Source organism: Cibotium barometz, chromosome 3, assembly GCF_041138505.1.
Source record: "Cibotium barometz isolate CiBa-2024 chromosome 3, ASM4113850v1, whole genome shotgun sequence".
In the NCBI taxonomy this organism is placed as follows: Eukaryota; Viridiplantae; Streptophyta; class Polypodiopsida; order Cyatheales; family Cibotiaceae; genus Cibotium; species Cibotium barometz.
The window spans coordinates 24,266,117-24,285,861 of record NC_141048.1 but is presented as its reverse complement, the minus strand read 5'-3'; the positions used below and the strand labels follow the sequence as shown (position 1 = coordinate 24,285,861).

Here is a 19,745-nt window from a genome sequence, read left to right as displayed (position 1 = left end):
CCGAATACTCATAAGTATTGAAGCAAACTAATGTGCATGAGAAATATCAACTTTAACCTGGCATCCCAAGTATCTAGCAAGGCATCCTCTGCTGATGCAAGTAAAACCAAGCTCTACACCCAACCAAACTCTACACCCCAAGCAACTCTCGGCGAGTCACTAATCCAAAAACCAATAGATTTGTGCCAATTAATGAGTTCCCTTGCTGCCAAACAAAACTGTTCCTGTGCCACCCAGAAGGAACATAAACATGTGTGAGGCCTCCAAGAACATGACTGTGTCATCAGCTAACTCAGAGTCAACCAGCTCCTCTTGACTACGATGAGGCAACCTCAATCCAGAAATACCAGCAATGGAGCAGAGGAAGATGCTCATGGCCTCTGCAACTATGATATATAATAATGGGGCTAAAGGGAAACCCTGCTTTACTGAGGCAAAAATCTGAAACCACTGTCCTCTATCACCGCAAGCGAGCACACTACTGTGGGCATCATGATACCTGCATGAAACTCCCTTCATCCATCTGTGAGAGAAACCCATATGGCTAAGAGTACCCTCAAGCATATGACGTGATAGCTCTGCATCTAGGAACAAATGATCAGGGATGCATACATGAGGTGCTGATCCATGGGGACTCGAATCTCTAATGCATAAAACCACTTGACAATGATCCGATTTTGAAGTGCTTGCAGCAATAAAAGTATGGACCCCTTGGTCAAGGACCCAATCATCCACATAAAATTGGTCTAACTGTGCATAAATACATCCTGCATCCCTTCTCCTGTTAGACCATGAATAAAGAAGACCGGATGGTCTCCTCAAAATGTCATCTGCATGCCAACAATCTCTGCCATGAATGGAGAGTATAAACCTCCGCTCTCTCAAGGGGATGCACCAAGCCCTCATGTCCACCTATTTTATCCATTGGCATTTTAGCCATGTTAAAATCCCTTTCAATAATCCAATGATCAGCATGAGGCATCAACATAGGGAGAGATTTCCTAGAGACAATCCTCACCTCTATGGTTAGGAGCATAGAGGTTAAGAATATCAATGCGTGAAACACCCTGCATAAGAAGGATCCACTGCGCTCTTGCAGGTAAAATGACACCATGTCCAATCATGCAAGGCAAAACCACAGCTGAAACATAAATACAAACACCACCTTTGGTACCAATGGCAAACGACCACCAAAAGGTGTGTCCCAAAAGAAGCTTGCTTGATCTTCTAAACTAGCTAGCATCCAATTTATGCTCTTGCAAGAGCAATACATCCATAGGTCCATGTGTAACTGCACTACGAAGCTGAGTTTTGACAATCTGTTTCCATTGACGTGGGAAAAAACCCCCAAGACCTTGAATGTTCCATGAGACGATCCTCATAAGGACTCAGAGTAGGAACGACCAGATCTCGTGGTCGACGAAGCCAATTATGAGTTTTGTACAAAGGCGCCTTGAAAAACTTTTTTTGGGAAACTAACCATGATGATCCACTATACTTTTCTCTTTAGACTCTCCAGATAACATAGCCTTATTGGTGGAGGCTTGTAGAGTAACTACAGGCAATGAAGTATGAGAAAAACATACAACAATCACATAAGCTGGAAAAGAATAGAATCACCCCAATATGTAAGGTGATTTCAACCACTGAGGAGCATCATGATGCCATGTAAGACCTGTGGTACTAGAGGAAAAGAAGATGCCATGGTCCCACTCCCACATAAATATCATGTGCTTCGCCTACGCAGAACGAGAGGGCCCCTGAATGCGAGTCCAAGTAGCCATAAGAGTATGGATGATATCACCCCATATAGTACTTATGCACTAAGACCCAAAAATCTAGACACCCTCAATAGCCTCCGTGCATCTAGCTCTCCAGATCTACCATGCTATAGTACTGGCAACAATCTCCCAACTGGTGTGGTACAGATTTTGCTATTTTCATTCGTAGAGGTATTGCCCGGCATGGTTTATTGCAGAATGTTCTTCACTTTGATTATACACCGCCCAGATAGAGGATTTTGCTGTACCTTCTTGATACAACTAGTAAATAACATTTTTCATTTTGCATCCAAATCCCATTCTATCCATTACCTGCGCCTCACCTTTTTTGATATTTCTCCTGCACAACAGTTTGCTCCGGTACTTATGAGCATCCGAAAGAAGCTTCTTCATTGGAGCTCCAAGAGATTAGATTTAGCCTCTAGAGCTTTGATGGCTAATTAGGTATTGCTTGCCTCGGCTTGGTTTATTGCCTCTTGTTGGTGCTTCTCTCGTGTGTGCATTGGTCAATCGGGGAGAATGATCCACAATTTTCTTTGGTCGAGTTTGGATGGCAGCACAGACACTCGTGCTAGGGTAGCTTGGCTCACAGTTATTTAGCCTAGACGAGAGGGGGGATTGAATATTATTGATCCGGATGTAGTGCACGGCGTTGCTCTGCAAGCTTGTGGTCAGAGGTTTTCTACCAGGAAAATTGAGCCTTGGAAGGATTTTTTCTTGTCTCAGATGTACACCCCGTGTTGGTAGAGACTGGCTGCCCAACACACGGTTTTTGTTCACAGAGGTTGATATAAGGGCACCATCTTCCCCTCTTATTGCAGCCATTGTTAGAGCATGCAGAAGCATGAGAGCATTTTTGCGACAAAGGCTTCCTAGGTCTTTGGATGAGGCTGACCGACAACTTATTATGTGGAACGAGTTAATCAAGGATGAGGCCGGTCGGCCACTTGGTGCATCTCGTTACATGCAGTGGTCAGGATGGGAGAGATGTGCATACATAATTTTTGCTTGGAAGACCTTTAAGAGTATTCCGAAGGATCGGAGAGCTGCATCCATTCAGCATCTTAGGGGCTCTCGCATATGCATCGATCAGATTGATGCAGCTAGTCCGCATGAGTGGCTCTCTGGGACCTTTCATGGAGACTATCATCCGAGTTGGCTGGGAGTCTTTTCAAGGATAGGCGTACCTCTGCAGGTCATTGCTCTCCCGGGCTAGGAGGCTTCAGATTGCATCATCTACTCTATCATGCCTAGAGGGAGATTAAGGAGATGTAGCATGGAGGGGATCATCCCAGATACTAGGCTTAGTCTAGTCAGGATTGTTGGTCATTCGGGGCAGCATTGGTTCATTGACCCTCCTCAGATAGTGACTCATGGCTCTTGGTGTTTGTGGCTATATGGTGGTAGTCCTATCAGATATCTTCAGTGGGATCCAGGATAGTGGGAGTGGATTGATGCTTTCGATCCATTAAAAAGTCTTCCTTTTTTTAGTTTCATGGTCCGGAATGCCAAGCTTCTCGTCACTCGACATATGCATAGGATCCCTACTCTCACGCCTCATTGGGAGAGTTATGATATCTCTCCAGTGATACAGCGCAGATATTGGCAAAGGCTTTGGCATTCATACAGAAGGAGCCAGATCTCTCATTTCTTTTGGCTATTTTTACATGGTGGTCTCCCCACCAATCAGTGGAGATCGGTTTTCGGTGTAGCACCTACTTGCCCTAGATGTGCGGCAGATTTTGAGACTGTGCAGCATTGTTTATGGGGATGCAGCATTGCACAACAAATTTGGGTTTCTATAGCCCAACTTATGGGCAAATTGAGTGGCCGCACCGTGCATGTCATTTGGGGGGCAGTTGCTTGGCTCTCCCAGTCCGGTCCGTAGCTTTTTTACGAGGGCAATGGTACAGACTCTGCTATTTTCATTTGTTGAGGTATTGCCCAGTATGGTTTATTGCAGGATATCCCTCACTCTGATTAAACACCCCTCAGACAGAGGATTGACACCAGTTGGGAGATTGTTGCCAATATTACAGCATGGCGGATCTGGAGAGCTAGATGCACGGAGGCTATTGAGGGTGTCTAGATTTTTGGGTCTCAGTGCATTAGTACTATATGGGGTGACATTATCCATATTCTCATGGCTACTTGGGCTCGTATTCTGGGGTCCTCTCATTCTACGCAAGCAAAGCGCGTTATATTTATGAGGGACTAGGACCATGGCATTTTCTTTTCCTCTAGTCCCACAGGTCTCTCATGGCATCATGATGCTCCTTAGTGGTTGAAATCACCTTACATATTGGGGTGATGTATTCTTGTATGGCTTACAACCGTGATTTTTGTATATCTTTTTCATACTTAATAAAAGTCTGTTTCTTGAAAAAAAAAAAATCCCAGTCAAACACCAACAGCACATCGTATGTCTGTACACACACACACGCAGGACGCACGCGTGTGAAGGCAAGAACAGCAGGTGCACAGGAGTAGAGTAGAAGTGGCAAAGACGGGCGCTGCAGAGTTTGCAGCAGGTAGAAGGTGGTTCTGCAGACACTCTCTCTCTTTTTTTTTCATGAAATGGTGTTTTATATTATATGTAAAAATGTACATCAGCCACATGGCTCACACGGAACCTATGGCCCCAAAAAACCCCCACAAAAGATCCTCTAAAGGATCATGACCATGCAAACCTGTACACTAATAAGAAAGCCTCCTAGCCAAATAAGCATCCCAGATAAAAGCATCAAAGATGAGCCAGCCGAGCCGCCGTAGACCATAACGAAATAACATCTGCATCCAGTAGCTGAGCTGAGAGAAGAGAAGAAAACTGCCAAAGCAGCAAACCGCGGATACATAGAATGTGCCCATGTATTCCAGACAAGGAATCAAAGATGAACCCATTCCGTGTAGTCCAAATATGCCAAAGTCCTGTCCATCTAAGGAAATGGAATATCACAAGGTGACTGTCCGAAGTAATGACTTGAGGACAAATCCCAAATATCCACTGATGAGCCGAAACAGTAGACCTCTCTACTGCCTCCCAGACGCGAGAGACAAAAGACCAAATTTGACGGGCCACTGGACAACTCATGAACAGATGCATAACTGTTTCAGTGCATGTCGTGCAGAAGAAGCAAGAGGCCAATGTAATTTTACGACGGCTGAGCTGATCCCGTGTAGGTAACCCTCCCACCAACATCCTCCAAATAATTTTGCACACTCTCTCTCTCTCTCTCTCTCTCTCTCTCTCTCTCTCTCTCTCTCTTAGAGCATAAAGTTTTTAAGAATTTCGACCTGGGGTCTGCATTTGCGCCTCTATGCATAGCTGATCTCTAAAGCAGGACTTAGCCAAGGCTAAATAGTGCTTTCAATCTTGTTACAATAGCTCTTTAAGGGTTCTCTAGCCATCTCCTACAACAGTATTTAAGTTCTTAAGTTACCTAGCTATATAACAACTTGACAAGGATGTTCAACAATGGGACTCTAAATAGAGGCATGACAACTTGTGGGATAAAATACACAAAGCTGCCCGTTCACCAAAGGGCTTTGCGATCTGCCAAGTAGGACAAAAGCCATATGGAAGAATTGAGAACTCACCTTAGACAACTGTCTTAGAGGCTTTGGATCATCTACAGAAAAGCTTGTATGTCAATGAATAAGGGAAAGAGGTCGGTTCATAATGAACCATACACATAATAAGCATTTCTTGGTATCATATAAAGTTGACCAAATAGAAAACACAAAGACCCATATCAATCCTGTTGGTGTCTATCCTCTTCTGACTCCTCATGGGTGTTAGAAGAATGCCCAAAGAGCACTGGTGGACAATATTAGTTTTAGCATAAGAATGCACTACTGGTGAGACACCAGTGGACAATCATGGCATTTTTTTCACTCGATCTCATATCGGGCCTTTCTGGCAGCACAAGGCACCCGATTGGTTGAGATTTCCCCCATGCTTGATCTGAAATCTCCCTTTTTGTAAATTTTTTTCATACTTAATAGAAGTCTCTTTTCCAGAAAGAAAAAAGACACCAGTGGACAATATGAGTTTTACAGGCTGCAACTGTCTCTTGATGCGATTGTTTAGGGGTATGAGTTCCATTGGTGATGTCTTTTAGTAACATATCCACTTTTTGTCCTGGCAAGCACTCCAGATCTGTTACCTTTCCTGGAGCCATACCGTACAACTGATCTATCGGTCTTCAAGTTCAGAATGAAGATCATGCAGGGGAGCCATTCATTTTCATAGCTATGTAAATAGTTTACTCATAGAGCCTACACTAGACTCTAGTACATTTGAGCACTAGTTTACATGTGCATTTCCCATCTTGGTTGTCCACACCCTATCCCCTAGGATAACCACAATTAACTGACAAGGGTCAGACAACAAGAGGAACTAAACATAATGGTAGTTGAGTTACTCTTTATGTTAGGATTACATGTTTGCAAGAAAATGATGATTAAAATACAATATTGGCTTTGTGGACAAGGGAAATACTCTAAATCTGCATTTTACAGAAAAGTGATCTAAAAGTCTTTCGTTACCTTCAATTTTCTGAGTGTGAAGACTGTATAGCTTCTGTAATCGAGGACCTCACAAAGTTGATTGCCAGACATGTCAAGAACCATCAGTTTGGGTAAGGTGCGGATATGACAGATTTCACTAACATCACACAACTTGTTGTGTGCTGCATAAAGCTCCATTAAAGATGTTAAACTGCCAAGCCCCTGTTAAAAGGATTACTAGATTCAGATTGTAAAATTCATAGCAAGACTCTTCCTTAAAAAAACAAACATTAATTGTGAAAAATATCTTGAAGCTGACGCACAATTTTGTTATTTGTATATGGAGAGTTTAGAAAAAAAAAAAGTCACTTTATTAGTAGGGAACATTTAAATCTGCAATCAAGTACAACGCAACAAATCCAGTGTCTACTAATCTCATACCCTCTGGAAGCCAAGACTCTGCTGAGCCAGTGCCATCAAGCAGAAAAACTCTTGCAGGAACCACATCTCTCTAAGTCTAACATAAGTCTATAAGAGGCAATTAATTTCTTAATTGTGATATTATGAAACCATGTACATCTTCCCGATTTCCATTTATCAGAGCTAGAATCCCCATACGTGCGCCTGCATGTGTGTCTGTGGTGTGTGTGTACAGGCGTTTGCTGTGCTGTTGGTGTTCGATGTGACCTACTTTCCCTCTGACACGCGGCATCTCGCATATTTGTGCTCTGACGCTCCCTTGCTTGTGACCTGCTCTCTCGCTTTGCTCTGTTTTTCCTTTCTGCTCAGCGCTTGCACCTCGCTTTCTTCTCTAACGCGACATCTCGCATATTTATGCTCTGACGCTCCCTCGCTTGTGACCTGCTCTCTCTCTTTGCTCTGTTTTTCCTCTCTGCTCAGCCCTTGCTCCTCACTTTCTTCTCTGTACAACCCTGTGTGTGTGTGTAAGGGGTATTTGTGCCGCGAAGACAAATCCATGACAATATATCCAATGCCTTGACTGCAATTGAATATGCTAAGTATTCGCATCAAGATGTGCTTATATTGCAGGTGGATATTGCGAAGGCATTTGACAATGTTCAATGGGATTTCATCTCTTAGATCATGACAAAGTTGGGCTTTGGTCCCAAGATGGCAAATGTTGTTTACTGGCTTTATTCTGGCTCTACTGCTCAGTGCATTCTTGGGGGCCATCTGTCTCGGTCATGGATACTGAGCCGATCAGTTAGACAGGGCTGCCCTCTTAGTGCTCTCTTCTATGCCATTGCGACCCATCCTCTTTTGATGTATCTTGATCATCTTACAAACACAAGACACATGACTGGTCTTAAAATCCCAGGGGCTACATCTTTTTTGGCACAAGCATATGCTGATGATTCCTTCTTCATGCCACAGAATTCTCCTCAGGAACTTCGCATGCTTATGGCCACTCTTTCTTTATATGGGTTGGCAGCGGGATTGCATGTCAATTTTGACAAATCTAAATTACTCCCCCTGAAACAATGTGACTGGCATTCTATTCTTTGGCCGGGTCAGGTGGTGCATTCCAGAGATATTGTCAGGCATTTGGGATATCCCATAGGATGGCATATCACCAGAAAGCAGCAGTTAAAATGGATTTTCCAAAGACTTCAACATAAACTGGAATACTGGAAGATTTCTACTTGGCCTCTTCATGTCAGGCTCAGAATAGTACAATCCATTGTGATGTCCTATGTCCAGTTCTATTTGCCCTTGCTGCATTGGTCCTCCAGGGATATTTCAGCTTTTATGTCTCAAGCTATGGAGATGTTATGGAAGACAAAAACTGCTGTGAAAGCATTGAGACTGATGAAGATGGAAATGGTGTGCTCCCCAAGGATGCATGGTGGACTTAATGTCCTCAATATAAGATATCATGTACTTGCAAGGAAGGCTACAATGTTGCATACTTTCTTCCGTCAACAGCAGCCATGGACTTGTATGTTAGCATCCATGTGTGTCAACATGAGAACTTGTGCTTATGGTCATTGGATTACGGATCATTGGGAGGTTGTTATTGGGAGATTTGTAGGGAGGATACCTGGTTGTCCTTTCTCTACTGCCCTCATACTTGACTGGAAACAAGTTCTCTCTAAGGTCAAATGGGCTCCTGATAATTGCTTGGGACAAACTCGATGAGGAAAGAAAGTATTCATTGGAGTGCCATCTTTGACACTCCACTTGCTTTACAGGAACCTGTTCGGGCATACAATCTTATGAAATTGGGAATTAGGATGTTGGAAATAAGTGCTCACTAGGAGTACTTTTAGTCTTGGTCATCTTAGTGTATGCCACGTGGCACTCAGGGACTTATCCCATATGCACTCATGCTCAGCTCTTGTACTTTCACCTATATATTGTAGGTGTCACATCAATGAAAGTATCAATCTTGTGTCTTGTCTACACTCATCTCAAGGTAACTCTTTGTCTTTCATTTGTGTTCTTGTTTCATTTCAGTTTGCTCTTGCTTTCATATTTCCTACATGGTATCAGAGCTGGTTTATCCTGGCTCCCCTCATCTTTGCCCTTGTTTCCTATGAGCGACTGCCCCTCTTCTTGCTGCAGTCATTTGGTTCATAACAGGCCGCCGCCTTTACTGTTGGCCGCCGCCTAGCTGGGAGCTGCCTCACGTTTTTTTTAATTTCACCATTTCTATATGTTCGCTTCAGCTTCTGTCCTCTAGTATTGCATGTTGTTCGCTTCAGCTTTTGTCCTCTAGTATTGCACATGCAGCTCGTCATATCAGTAAGCAACCCGCCGGCCTGAATTTTTCTGTCCGCCCACTTTCCTGCTGTCCACCCTGTTCAGACTCATACAGCCCGCCATACTGTTCTCCTTTGGCTGCCTTCTTCATCGACTCAAGGGGGCGCATCATCTAGAAGAAGCTGCAGATCGACTTTCCTCCAACGAGCTATTTGCTGCATTCAGTTCTGCCATCGCTTCCTCTTGAAGAGTCTACAAGGTACTGTGCATTGTCTCCTTCAGTTCGCTGGTCAATCCTTTTCTTATCCTCATATCTGTAAACTGCTAGTTCCTCACGCTTCGATGGGCTATCACATGCTATGGCCCTGACAAGTGGTGAGAGAGCCGGCTTCTAAAAACAGTTTGGATCTCTTCTCTCATTCATTTCTGCAATCTTGTAAGGGAATAGACACTGCCCTTGCATTTTAGCAAGAGGTAAGACCTTCCCACATGGCCTCTTCTACTCATTCTCTCATGTCTATCGACAAATTCAATGGGTCCAACTTTCATACTTGGCAAATCAAAATCAAGTGCCATCTTATGAAAGAAAATCTTTGGGACGTTGTTCACCATGCTGCTCCCGAAGATTCCGACATTGAGCAAGTTATCACTTATGCTCCTACTGCCAAGAATGACAAAGCCTATGCTATCATCTTGCTCGGTCTTGGAGATGATTACATTCATCACATCTCCGACATACAGTCTGCTTCTCGAGCATGGATCACTTTGGATACCCTTTTTGGACCCCGCTCTAAAAACTCTAAGATTGCACTTATGATCTCATTCTTTGATCTATATATGCAGGAGGGAGCTACTATAGCCTCTCATGTCAATTATTTTTGCAGTCTTATGGTTCAGCTTGCATCAGTGAAGTCCCCCATCTCCGAAGATATTGCTATTGCTGTGCTTCTCAAAAGCTTACCTGACACCTATGCTACTCTTGTCACTACCTTCAAGTATCACAATAATCCTACTCTTGAAGGCATCATCAATGCTCTCCAAGAAGAGGAAAGAACAAAACAACAAAAGGTAACTGACACTGCATTTTTAGCAAAGAAAGGAGGTTCTAAGGTAAGAAAGCCTTGCACCCATTGTGGGAAAACTAATCATATGGAGAAGGACTGCTTCAAGGCTCATCCATGCACCATTTGTGGCCGTGATAATCACCGGGAGAAGGACTGTTACTCTAAAACCTCTACATCAGCCCCTGCATCTACCTCAGCCCATGTTGCTGCAGCATCTACATCAGCAGATCTTGCTGTTCATTCCTATGATTAGGAGTGGGCTTTCTGATTACTTCATCTTTCTTGTCTACCACTTTTGACCACCGATGATGTAGGTCAAGGGGTTCTATGTCTCACTCATTCTACTTAAGGACCTCTCTCGTCCCTACTCCAGAGGCAGAGATTGCCCTTGAGGAGGGGATGTCTTCAAGGTCCATCTGTTTGTCTACAATCAGTCTTTCGTCTATCTAGTCTTGTCTATCTGTCTATCTATTGTCTGTCTATCTGTCTATCAATCTGACTGTGTCTTGTTTTAGATCCATCTTGTCCCTACCCTTGTGGACCCATATGAGGATATCACTTGAGGAGGGGTGTCTCAGGATCTTTTGTCTCTCAATCCTTGTCTAGTCTCTCTGTCTTGGTCTTATCTTTTGTCATAGTCTTGTCTTTTTGTCTTCCTCCTAGTGTCCACTTAAGGAGGGTGTTGGAAATAAGTGCTCACTAGGAGTACTTTTAGTCTTGGTCATCTCAATGTATGCCACGTGGCACTCAGGGACTTATCCCATATGCACTCATGCTCAGCTCTTGTACTTTCACCTATATATTGTGGGTGTCACATCAATGAAAGTATCAATCTTGTGTCTTGTCTACACTCATCTCAAGGTAACTCTTTGTCTTTCATTTGTGTTCTTGTTTCATTTCAGTTTGCTCTTGCTTTCATATTTCCTACATTAGGTACATACATGATGTGGTAGATGATCGGGGATATGTCTTATCCTTTCCCCGGGCCACTCCTTCCTATGCATTGGGAATGCATCATAGGTCGATATGGAAGAAAATTGCTGATTTATTGCATCCCTTTTTACCTATTCCACCTGTGGCTGACACAGACAGGCTTATGGATTGGCAATTGCAGCCATCTACTACATGCATTCATCCTATTCCCCTTCCTGCCTTAACCTCCATAAAAGCCTACAGGCTTCTTCAGCCTCCCCCATGGATTCACCAACATGCTAATTCTCTGTGGCATATAAGGAAGCCCCTCTCATGGTGGCGGAAGAATCTCCGGATGTTGTGGAAGTGTAAAATGCCATTGAAACAAAGACTTTTTCTTTGGAGATGTTTGACATGCGCATTGTCAGTGGGGGTCACACTTGCTAAACGTCACATTGCACCTTCCACATGTCTAAGATGTCAGGCTCCCTCAGAAACTGTTCTTCATCTGCTTTGGCACTGCCTTGTTCCAAGATCCTCCTCAAGAGAATTTCAGATTTTCTTCGGCTCCGTTTCCCGAGTCACAGATTTGGGAAACATTTTTGGCTTTTTGGGAGATTTATGCGGTCCTTGTCCCAATACTCACTATTTCTCTCTTGGGTGAGATATTGGGCTCTTTGGACAATTTGGAGTGAGCATAATTTGGCATACTTGGGTCGGCAGAATCATCAGTCATATGAATCCTTCCGAGCCTCATTGCGACAATCCTTATATGATGCCTGCCATGAGGGTGATATGGATGCTTCTTGCTTAGAGCTTTTCTCTTTATGTTTCTGACATTTGGGATACTTTCCATTTCGGAGACTTCCCATCTTGTAAATTTATGAGCATATAAATATACTGCACTGGATATTACCCAAAAAAAAAAGTGTGTGTGTAAGGGGAGGGGGGGGGGGGGGTCCTTGTGTGTTTGGATTGGGTATGCATTATAGACCTTTATGGCGTGAGATATATGAGTTGCTGTCCCCCTACCAATACCACCGCTTTGTATGCATGACCGCTTGGCTGACTGGAAAGTTTTGGGGGTGCCTTTGGATATTTTATCGGCTAAGAATTTATATGTGAGGCTGCAGCCACCGCCTGGATTATGCATGTATGTAATGATCTATGGAACTTACAAAAACCATTACTATGGTGGAGGAAATGTTTAAGAGGGATCTGAAGGAGCAGTTTGCCATTGAAAGAACACCTGTTCCTTTGGAGATGCATGCTTGGAGTTCTCTCAGTGGGTATGCTTCTGCACTCACGACGTATTTGTGCCTCGTCATGCCCCCGCTGTGGCGCACAGACTGAGACGGTGTTGCACCTTCTTTGGTCATGTCCACACTCCAGATTGCTCCTGGACAGGGTTTCAGCTTGCTTGCACCTTAAATTTTCCGCACACTTTTTTGGAAAAAAAAATTGGATATTTGAAGTGCTGATAGTTGCGCTATGGTTTTATGCTGCGTTCTTCTCTTGGGTATGATTATGGGCTTTGTGGACAATTTGGACCAGCCGGAACCGATGCATGCGATTTGACTCTCCTTGAAGCTTCTCCCAGTGGCTGCGGAGGATGTGAATGCTATATGTCCACATGGCATGGATGGACTCCGCAAGAGGGGTCAGGGTGCCCTCAATGGTTTCACTGCACCGGGTTCGCCAGATGTGCCAGGCCGCAATACTACTAATGATGGTCTCCCACCTCTGACAAAGTCCCGGAGGAGACCAACTCTATGCAGACAAGTCAGGAGTGGGTACAACTCGGCAGCGGGTGAGTTGGATAGCCTACTTGCCTATTGCCTCATGCAAGGTGGACCTTGACTCTTGTTAGCCAGGCCACTGTCCCTAAGGAGATGATGCGGGGAATAGTCCGATGCGTCGTGAAGAAGCAAAGAACCCTTTTCCAAACGTGTTGCGCTTTGGGGCAATCCCAAAGGCAGTGCCAGAGCATAGGGAGTGACTGCATCTCATGCACAGTGCCACTGCAGCTATTGGGAGTGGCTACATCTCATGCACTATGTCGATCGACCTCTGAGAACCAGCCATGTGCCCACACGCTCCCCAAGAGACACATCCTATTGCTCTGCCTCAGCAAGCCTTTCGCAAGGAGTGGCGGGTCGTCTCTCACAGCCACCCTCAAGGTGGAAACATTGGGGCACAAGATGAGGCCCTTCCCAAAGACAATGTACACAATGATGATGTATCGGGTCACAATGATCAGTTTGCAGAGGCATCCTCACAGAAGGATGTTACGTCAGGGTAGAAGACTATGTTGAGTCCTCCTTGCTTGGGATGGAGAATATGCAGGATGCACTTGGTATGGATACATAGGACATGTTGCCATCTTATGAGGCCTTGCAGGATGTGCAGGAAGATTTAGGTCACGGTGTCACGTAGGGCACCGATGCATTGCGCACGTATCCAAAGACTATGTAGACTCCAAGACAGAGTAAACATGCTAACATTGTACTCTGCTCCAAGGATTGTCCCCTTCTATAGTATTAGGAGAGGCGGGTCCAGACTCCGTCCAAGCGTTTGCTTAGGTATGGATCCAAAACCCACTCTTTACCATGAGGATTATCTCATGGAATGTGCAGGGTCTAGGGAGGCTTCCCATGCGTAGTAGGAAGCGCCTTGTTAAGGATCAGCTCCACCTTGCCATTATAGGTGGACCTATGGATGTGTTGCTTCTGTAGGAGCACAAATTGGATATGTTTCAGTGTGGTAAAACTAGTAAGATCCTCTCTGGACATACTTTTTGGTCCGGTGCACAAGGGACCAAATGTGGGGTAAGCATCTCAGTGTCACCATCACTTTTTCCTCATGTTATTGGCCATGGTGTTATCATATCTGCTTGGATTATGGTTATGAAAGAGGGGCTGAAGCTGGGTATCTTGAATATCTATGCGCCTAATGTACGGGGAGAGAGGGTGGCCCACTGGGGCACCATCATAGATCTTCTACTCCTTGCTGATCATTGGATTGTTGGAGGAGACTTCAATATGGTTGAGCAGACATTGGACAAAAAGGATGGCCGTGAGGGTAGAAAACACCCCTTCAAGAGAGCCTTCTGGGAGAGATTTATACTTTCCTTCTATAGCAGGGATTGTTGGATAGAGGATGATTTCCATAGGAGGCCTAATTCCTTATCTTACTCATGGCATAACCGTAGAAGCGGGGATGGATATATCTTTGCACGGTTGGACAGATTTTATGTGGATGACTGAGGCCTGGATAGAGGAGGCTCTATTGCCATCTTGCCCGGTACTACCAAGTTAGATCATTGTCTAGTTGTCTTATGCATCAGGGAACTATTAATAAAGTGGTTTGAGGATGCATGTGAGCTAGGGAGGCTCCAAGATTAATACATGATTAAAACACATGATGAGTAAGAAATGGTAAAAAGGGTTGTGCACACAAGATAGACAACAAGGTTGGGCAAATAAAATTGATTGATTACTTCATAGGAAGTGCCCTTTTATAGATTCCATGCAACTCAATACCACCTAGTAGTTTCATCAAAACAAGTGGTTCAACACAAAACTAAATGCTAGAGAAGCTTCACTCACAAGCTAAGTGAATTGGTTCTTTCACATGTACATGGTCCTTTTGGCCCCCCATCCTTCTAGGGATGTGTTTGGTGCATATTTTAACACCCCCCTTCAAACACATAATCATTAAAGTGATATTGATGACCTTTGATGACTCACCACAACTTATGCTTACCTAGCATCTATGCTAGATGATTTTCCTCTTACTTTGATTGCTTACCATGACCATACAAGTTTACGATGACAATTTAAGCTTGAGGCTCGTTAGCAGAGGCTTAATGGCTGATTTACAACACTTATGTAAAGTTGGGCATTAAGAGTTTGGGGCCGGGCCCAAGACATGATCTAGAAGAGATGGTCACTTTGCATTATGAGGACTTCATGATGCCCCTTGTTGTTCTCCTTTGGTTCTCCATGCTCTTATTCTTGATCTCCATACTCTTCATGCATAATGTAGGCCTTTTGAGTCTTCTTTCGAAAGAAACAATCTTCCTCAATGTGTCCAGGTTTGTGACAAAAATCACAAATGATTGAAGAGTTGTACTTAGCCTTCCCTTTGTAGCCTTTGATTGATGTGTAGAGAGCCACTTCATTTGATGAAGTGTTGGACAAGGTGTCCTCTTTTGCTTTGATCTTCAACTTCTTCTCTTCCTCCAAAAGTGAAGCTTCAACATCAACAAGCTTTGTGATAGGCATATTGGTTAAAGTTGTCACAATGTTGTCGAAATCGGGAGCCAATGACTTGAGTAGCACCGCAATGGCAATGTCTTTATCCACCTTTAGTGAGATGCCTGCATTGGGTCATAAGACTTTGCATATAGTTAAGATGAGATGCAAGAGAAGTTATAGACTTCATATCAAGTTTTTTTTTATAGTGAAGATGTATTTATATTAATAATATGAAAAGAGTACATATAAACTGTGGGTTAGTCTTCTCAAACAATCAAGAGAAGAACTACCCACAAAAACTACTCGATCCAATATCCTCTTAGTGAGTAGTTTCATTGTATCTGACTCCCATCTGTTTACACTCACCAGACTAGCAATGTTAGCTTTCACTAAACAGATAAAAAAAACTCAATGAGAAAACCAAACTTAGAGCTCCTAGATTGAGCCCCAAATAGGGTATCCAATTGATTCTATGAAGCCTTGGAAGATTCACACCCATCCACATGGTGAATGTATGTGTCATCCAACTCAAGAGTTATGATGGCTCTTGCTTTGTCATCTCTAGCCTCCCATGCCAGAATAGTAGCTTGGTCCCTTGGCTTCTTCTCCTTTCCACTTGTGATGCTTCATAGGCCTTTCTTCATGAGAGGATGAGCTTGATGCAGGTTTGCCAAGTGTGGAAGTTTTGCCTCTTAAAGCGGAAGGTAGTATCATGTGAGGCCATTAGGCTTGAGAGAGTTGAGCAACACACTTGAGCGCAAGTATTGAAGAGGGTTTGACTCAAACTTGAGTCACCTTGAAGATTGAAGCTCTTAGTGAATGAGAGATTTGAACTAGAGGCTGCTTGGAAGAGGCTTGGATTTGATGTCAAGAAACTCGTTGGACCTTGCAAGAGGGGCCAACACCAACATTGAGATGGAGCAAGTGATAAGTTAGATAAAACACTTGATTAGCCAAACACAAAGTAGTATTATTAGTGATTAATAATCACTAAAGAAGTTTTTGGCTATGGCTGTGAGAAGACACAGCTCTAATGAAGAGCTTCGTTCTCCTTACTGAGAACACTATTGGCCAAGCCCTCTTAGGGTAAGCAAGCACACATATGGGTGCACCCACAGCTAAGCGGAATTAGAGAATGCTGGACTCTAGGGACGACACTCGCTGTACGACCACACGCAAGCCGAATCCACCTAATTAATGTGCCATGCTGGGGCGCCTAGAGCTGAGGAAGATGCTCACAAAGTTTGATGGGAAATGGTTCACTGAGCTCGGAGCATTGAATCCTCCACTAGCTGTGGGTATGGCTGGCAGCTTTGGAGCTTTGTGGAGAAAAATCAAAAAGGCTATAAATGAGATGACCTACCAAGGAAACGTCTTCCCCTCGTAACTTGGCTCTAGATACCATGTTAGAAAAGTGGTTGAGGATGCATGTGAGCTAGAGAGGCTCAAAGATTAATACATGATCAAAACACATGATGAGTAAGAAATGGTAGAAAGGGTTGATTGGCTTGGGATACCATTATTACGCCTAAGCAAGAGGGAGGATTGAACATCATTGACCTGGAGAGTGAGAGTGGACAGACCGCTTCAGCCTGGAGAGTCCATTATTCGGCAAGGTGACGCTGATGGATTCAGACGCATGGGATAGACAGGACCCCGGCAGCTGACTGCAGCACACAGGTCTTCCCAAGGTATTTCTTCTTGTTTCCTAAGTAACTTCTCGAAGCGGCTGTGGGACAGCTTTTTTTTTGTCCTAGAAAAGAGACTTCTATTAAGTATGAAAAATTTTCACAAAAAGGGAGATTTTAGACCAAGCAAGGGGGAAATCTCAACCAATCGGGTGGCTTGTGCTACCAACAAGGCCCCATATGAGATCAAGTGAAAAAAATGCCATGATCCCATTCTCTCATAAATTGGTCACGTTCCCTCTCTATGGCTCTCGAAGGTCCGTGAATCCTGGCCCAAGTGGCCGTGAGCATGTGGATAATATAAAACCAAATCCTGCAAATGCACTGGGTAGCATAAACCAAAGCTCCCTCCATGGCCTCAGTGCATCTAGCCTTCCACATGTGCCACGCTGTGATGCTAGCAATAATCTCCCATGCAGTGTCCAACCTCTGTGCTGTAGGTACATAGCCTAACTTTGGCATATCTTGAAGAAGACTTCACCGACCCACTCCCTGGGTAACCCGCATGATCATATCTCTTTGTCGTTCCCTTCAAACTTGATTTGCGGGCCCGATTGTGTCAACCAAACAATAGCACCAAAACAAATGTAGGCATCCCTCCTCATCCTTCCAAAAAGGTGTGCTGCAGTCCAAATCCCCCTGCACTACCATAAGCAATGGTAAACTGACTCTAAAGCTGCACATCTAGGACAGGCTGGGCTAGCGCCAATGACCGATCTCTACCAATTGGTGACAAGTCCACCATGTAGAGAAAGCCAAATAAAAGAGGAAATCTTTGTTTCCCTGTACAAGTGCAACAACCTCTACCAAAAAAGTCAAGCCTGAGATCTGATGGCTCTCCCTAACCGGCTGAGAGCCATCATGGCCAACTAGGTTCTCCTAGCCAGCACATAGTACACCACTTCTTGTTGGTCCTCCTGCTCGTGCATAGGTTGGGTACAAGAACTCATCCACAACTTCTTATTGGAATTGGATAGGGAGCTATGGCCACTTTGTTCACGCCAATGTGGCCTTGAATGTCCTCATACAACCCCCCATAAGAAAGGATTGAGCATCATTGATCCAGTGATCTAGAGCAGGACCCCTCTAGGCATATCCTCCAAAGCCTAGAGCCCGAGTTGAGCAGTGGAAGGACTTCCTGCTCTCCCACATCGTCAACTGTAGTCCCACCTGCGGCGGTCCGTGTGAGAAGTAATAAAATGAGAACAAAGAAGGTAAGCTTCCACCGGGGAACTATGCCTTTAACAAGCAGAAAGACAGAGCATCTCTTTCAGTCATAGCCAGAACGATCGCACCCAGACGGGTAGATTCGTACAGACTCCAGTGCATCTTGATGTATGATACCTTATTGGGAGTGATCTAGTTGCTTCAAACCCACTAAATCCCTATCCAGTGTGTTATAGGGAATGGTATCCAGCAGGGCAGCAGTTTCTACTACCACTTCTGCTAGGGACAGATTATTCAAGGTTCAGGATCCCATATCTCTTGTAAGTTTGATAATTTTCCAAATTCAATCTGCAGTGTATCAGTTACATTGAAAAAGAAAAGTTTTTTTTCAGTCCTGCAAATCAGAAGCATGGTTTTAACTATCTGCCCCACCAATATTTTGAGATTGACTTCATATGGGTTTCTCCTTTATTAATTTGTGTTATGTATACACCTTCAATGTCTCAATCTTGTTTCTTTCTATTGAGAGCTGGGTTAGTCCATTGAAACCAGTTAGCTGAAGACATGAAGCCATCTCATTTCTTCCAAGCTCCAATTTCCAGAGCGCCGATAGCTGCAGTGATTGTTTTACCTGAGAACAAGAGAGCTAGATCAAATCAAGCATAATAAATCACGGATCATAACATACAGATGCATCAACCTGAGAACAAGAGAGCTAGATCAAAACAAAAGAGCTAGATCAAATCAAGCATAATAAATCACGGATCATAACATACAGATGCATCAACAATGAATCCAAGAAAATAAGAGGGGCTGAGACCACCCAAGAATGTAAGTTTCATACATGCTAGCTTCTTAATAAAGGATCCCAAGGAGGGACTGTCTTAATCACCTGATTGATGCAATTATCTTCTAGGATTAACTCCTCTAAGAGTGTGCATTTCTCAATCCCTTCGATTGTAGAGATTTCATTTCCAGAAAGTATGAGTCTGCGAAGACTTGAGAAATTGTTGAAACATAACATGGACTTTAAATGCTGATGCTCAAGATGCAACTCTTCAACATCATCATCAAACAGAATCCCAGTTTGTTGCAGGCTTCCTATGACTGGATTTTCAAGTCTCTTGATAATCTTCCTTGACTCTCTGTTTGAATCTTGGTGGGGCAACTGGAGCATGGCAACAGACGTGGCGTCTTTCTTCTCTTTTGCAAATTCTTGCTTCACTTTCTCTTTCTTGTCATCCAGAGTTGTTCCCATATAGAAATTAGGGACACTTGCTGGAAAACGAGCATAAGAATGTGAAGAAAGTGAGAAAGCACATAATACTACACATGATGTGCTCTCAAAGACCATTTTCTTTTGCAAGGAAATGTATTATTTTTAAAAAGGAAACCCACTGTTGAAACAGAAATTATAATGAATGATTCAAAGTTGCTGCCCTATTCTGATGCCATTTAATTATTTCATGGAAAGCTATGACTGATAGCATGTTTTCTTGCCATCTAACCATGCAGCCTCAGTGAGAGACTCCATGTTGACTTATGCCTGAGAAGAGTAATTTTACAAATAGGTAAAAGCATGCATACAGTCCAATGTGTGTCGCTTTATGGCCCTTTACCTTTTTGTTACGTTCAAGAGAC

General features: G+C 43.8%; 1 protein-coding gene across 11 annotated transcripts in view; it reads right to left on the bottom strand.

Moving 5' to 3' along the window:
• The window catches only part of LOC147639861 (uncharacterized), a 168,933-nt gene that overhangs the window by 45,052 nt on the left and 104,136 nt on the right, over positions 1 to 19,745 (bottom strand). For 10 of the 11 annotated variants that reach the window (XM_086774803.1, XM_086774780.1, XM_086774789.1 and 7 more), the window contains 3 exons: positions 18,997 to 19,382; positions 18,598 to 18,735; positions 6,330 to 6,512 (listed from right to left, as the gene is read on the bottom strand). In XM_086774803.1, the coding sequence (XP_086630929.1) occupies positions 6,330 to 6,512; positions 18,598 to 18,735; positions 18,997 to 19,382 (707 nt within the window). The remainder of the gene's footprint in view (positions 1 to 6,329; positions 6,513 to 18,597; positions 18,736 to 18,996; positions 19,383 to 19,745) is intronic. The other variant, XM_086774766.1, reaches the window with a different exon arrangement.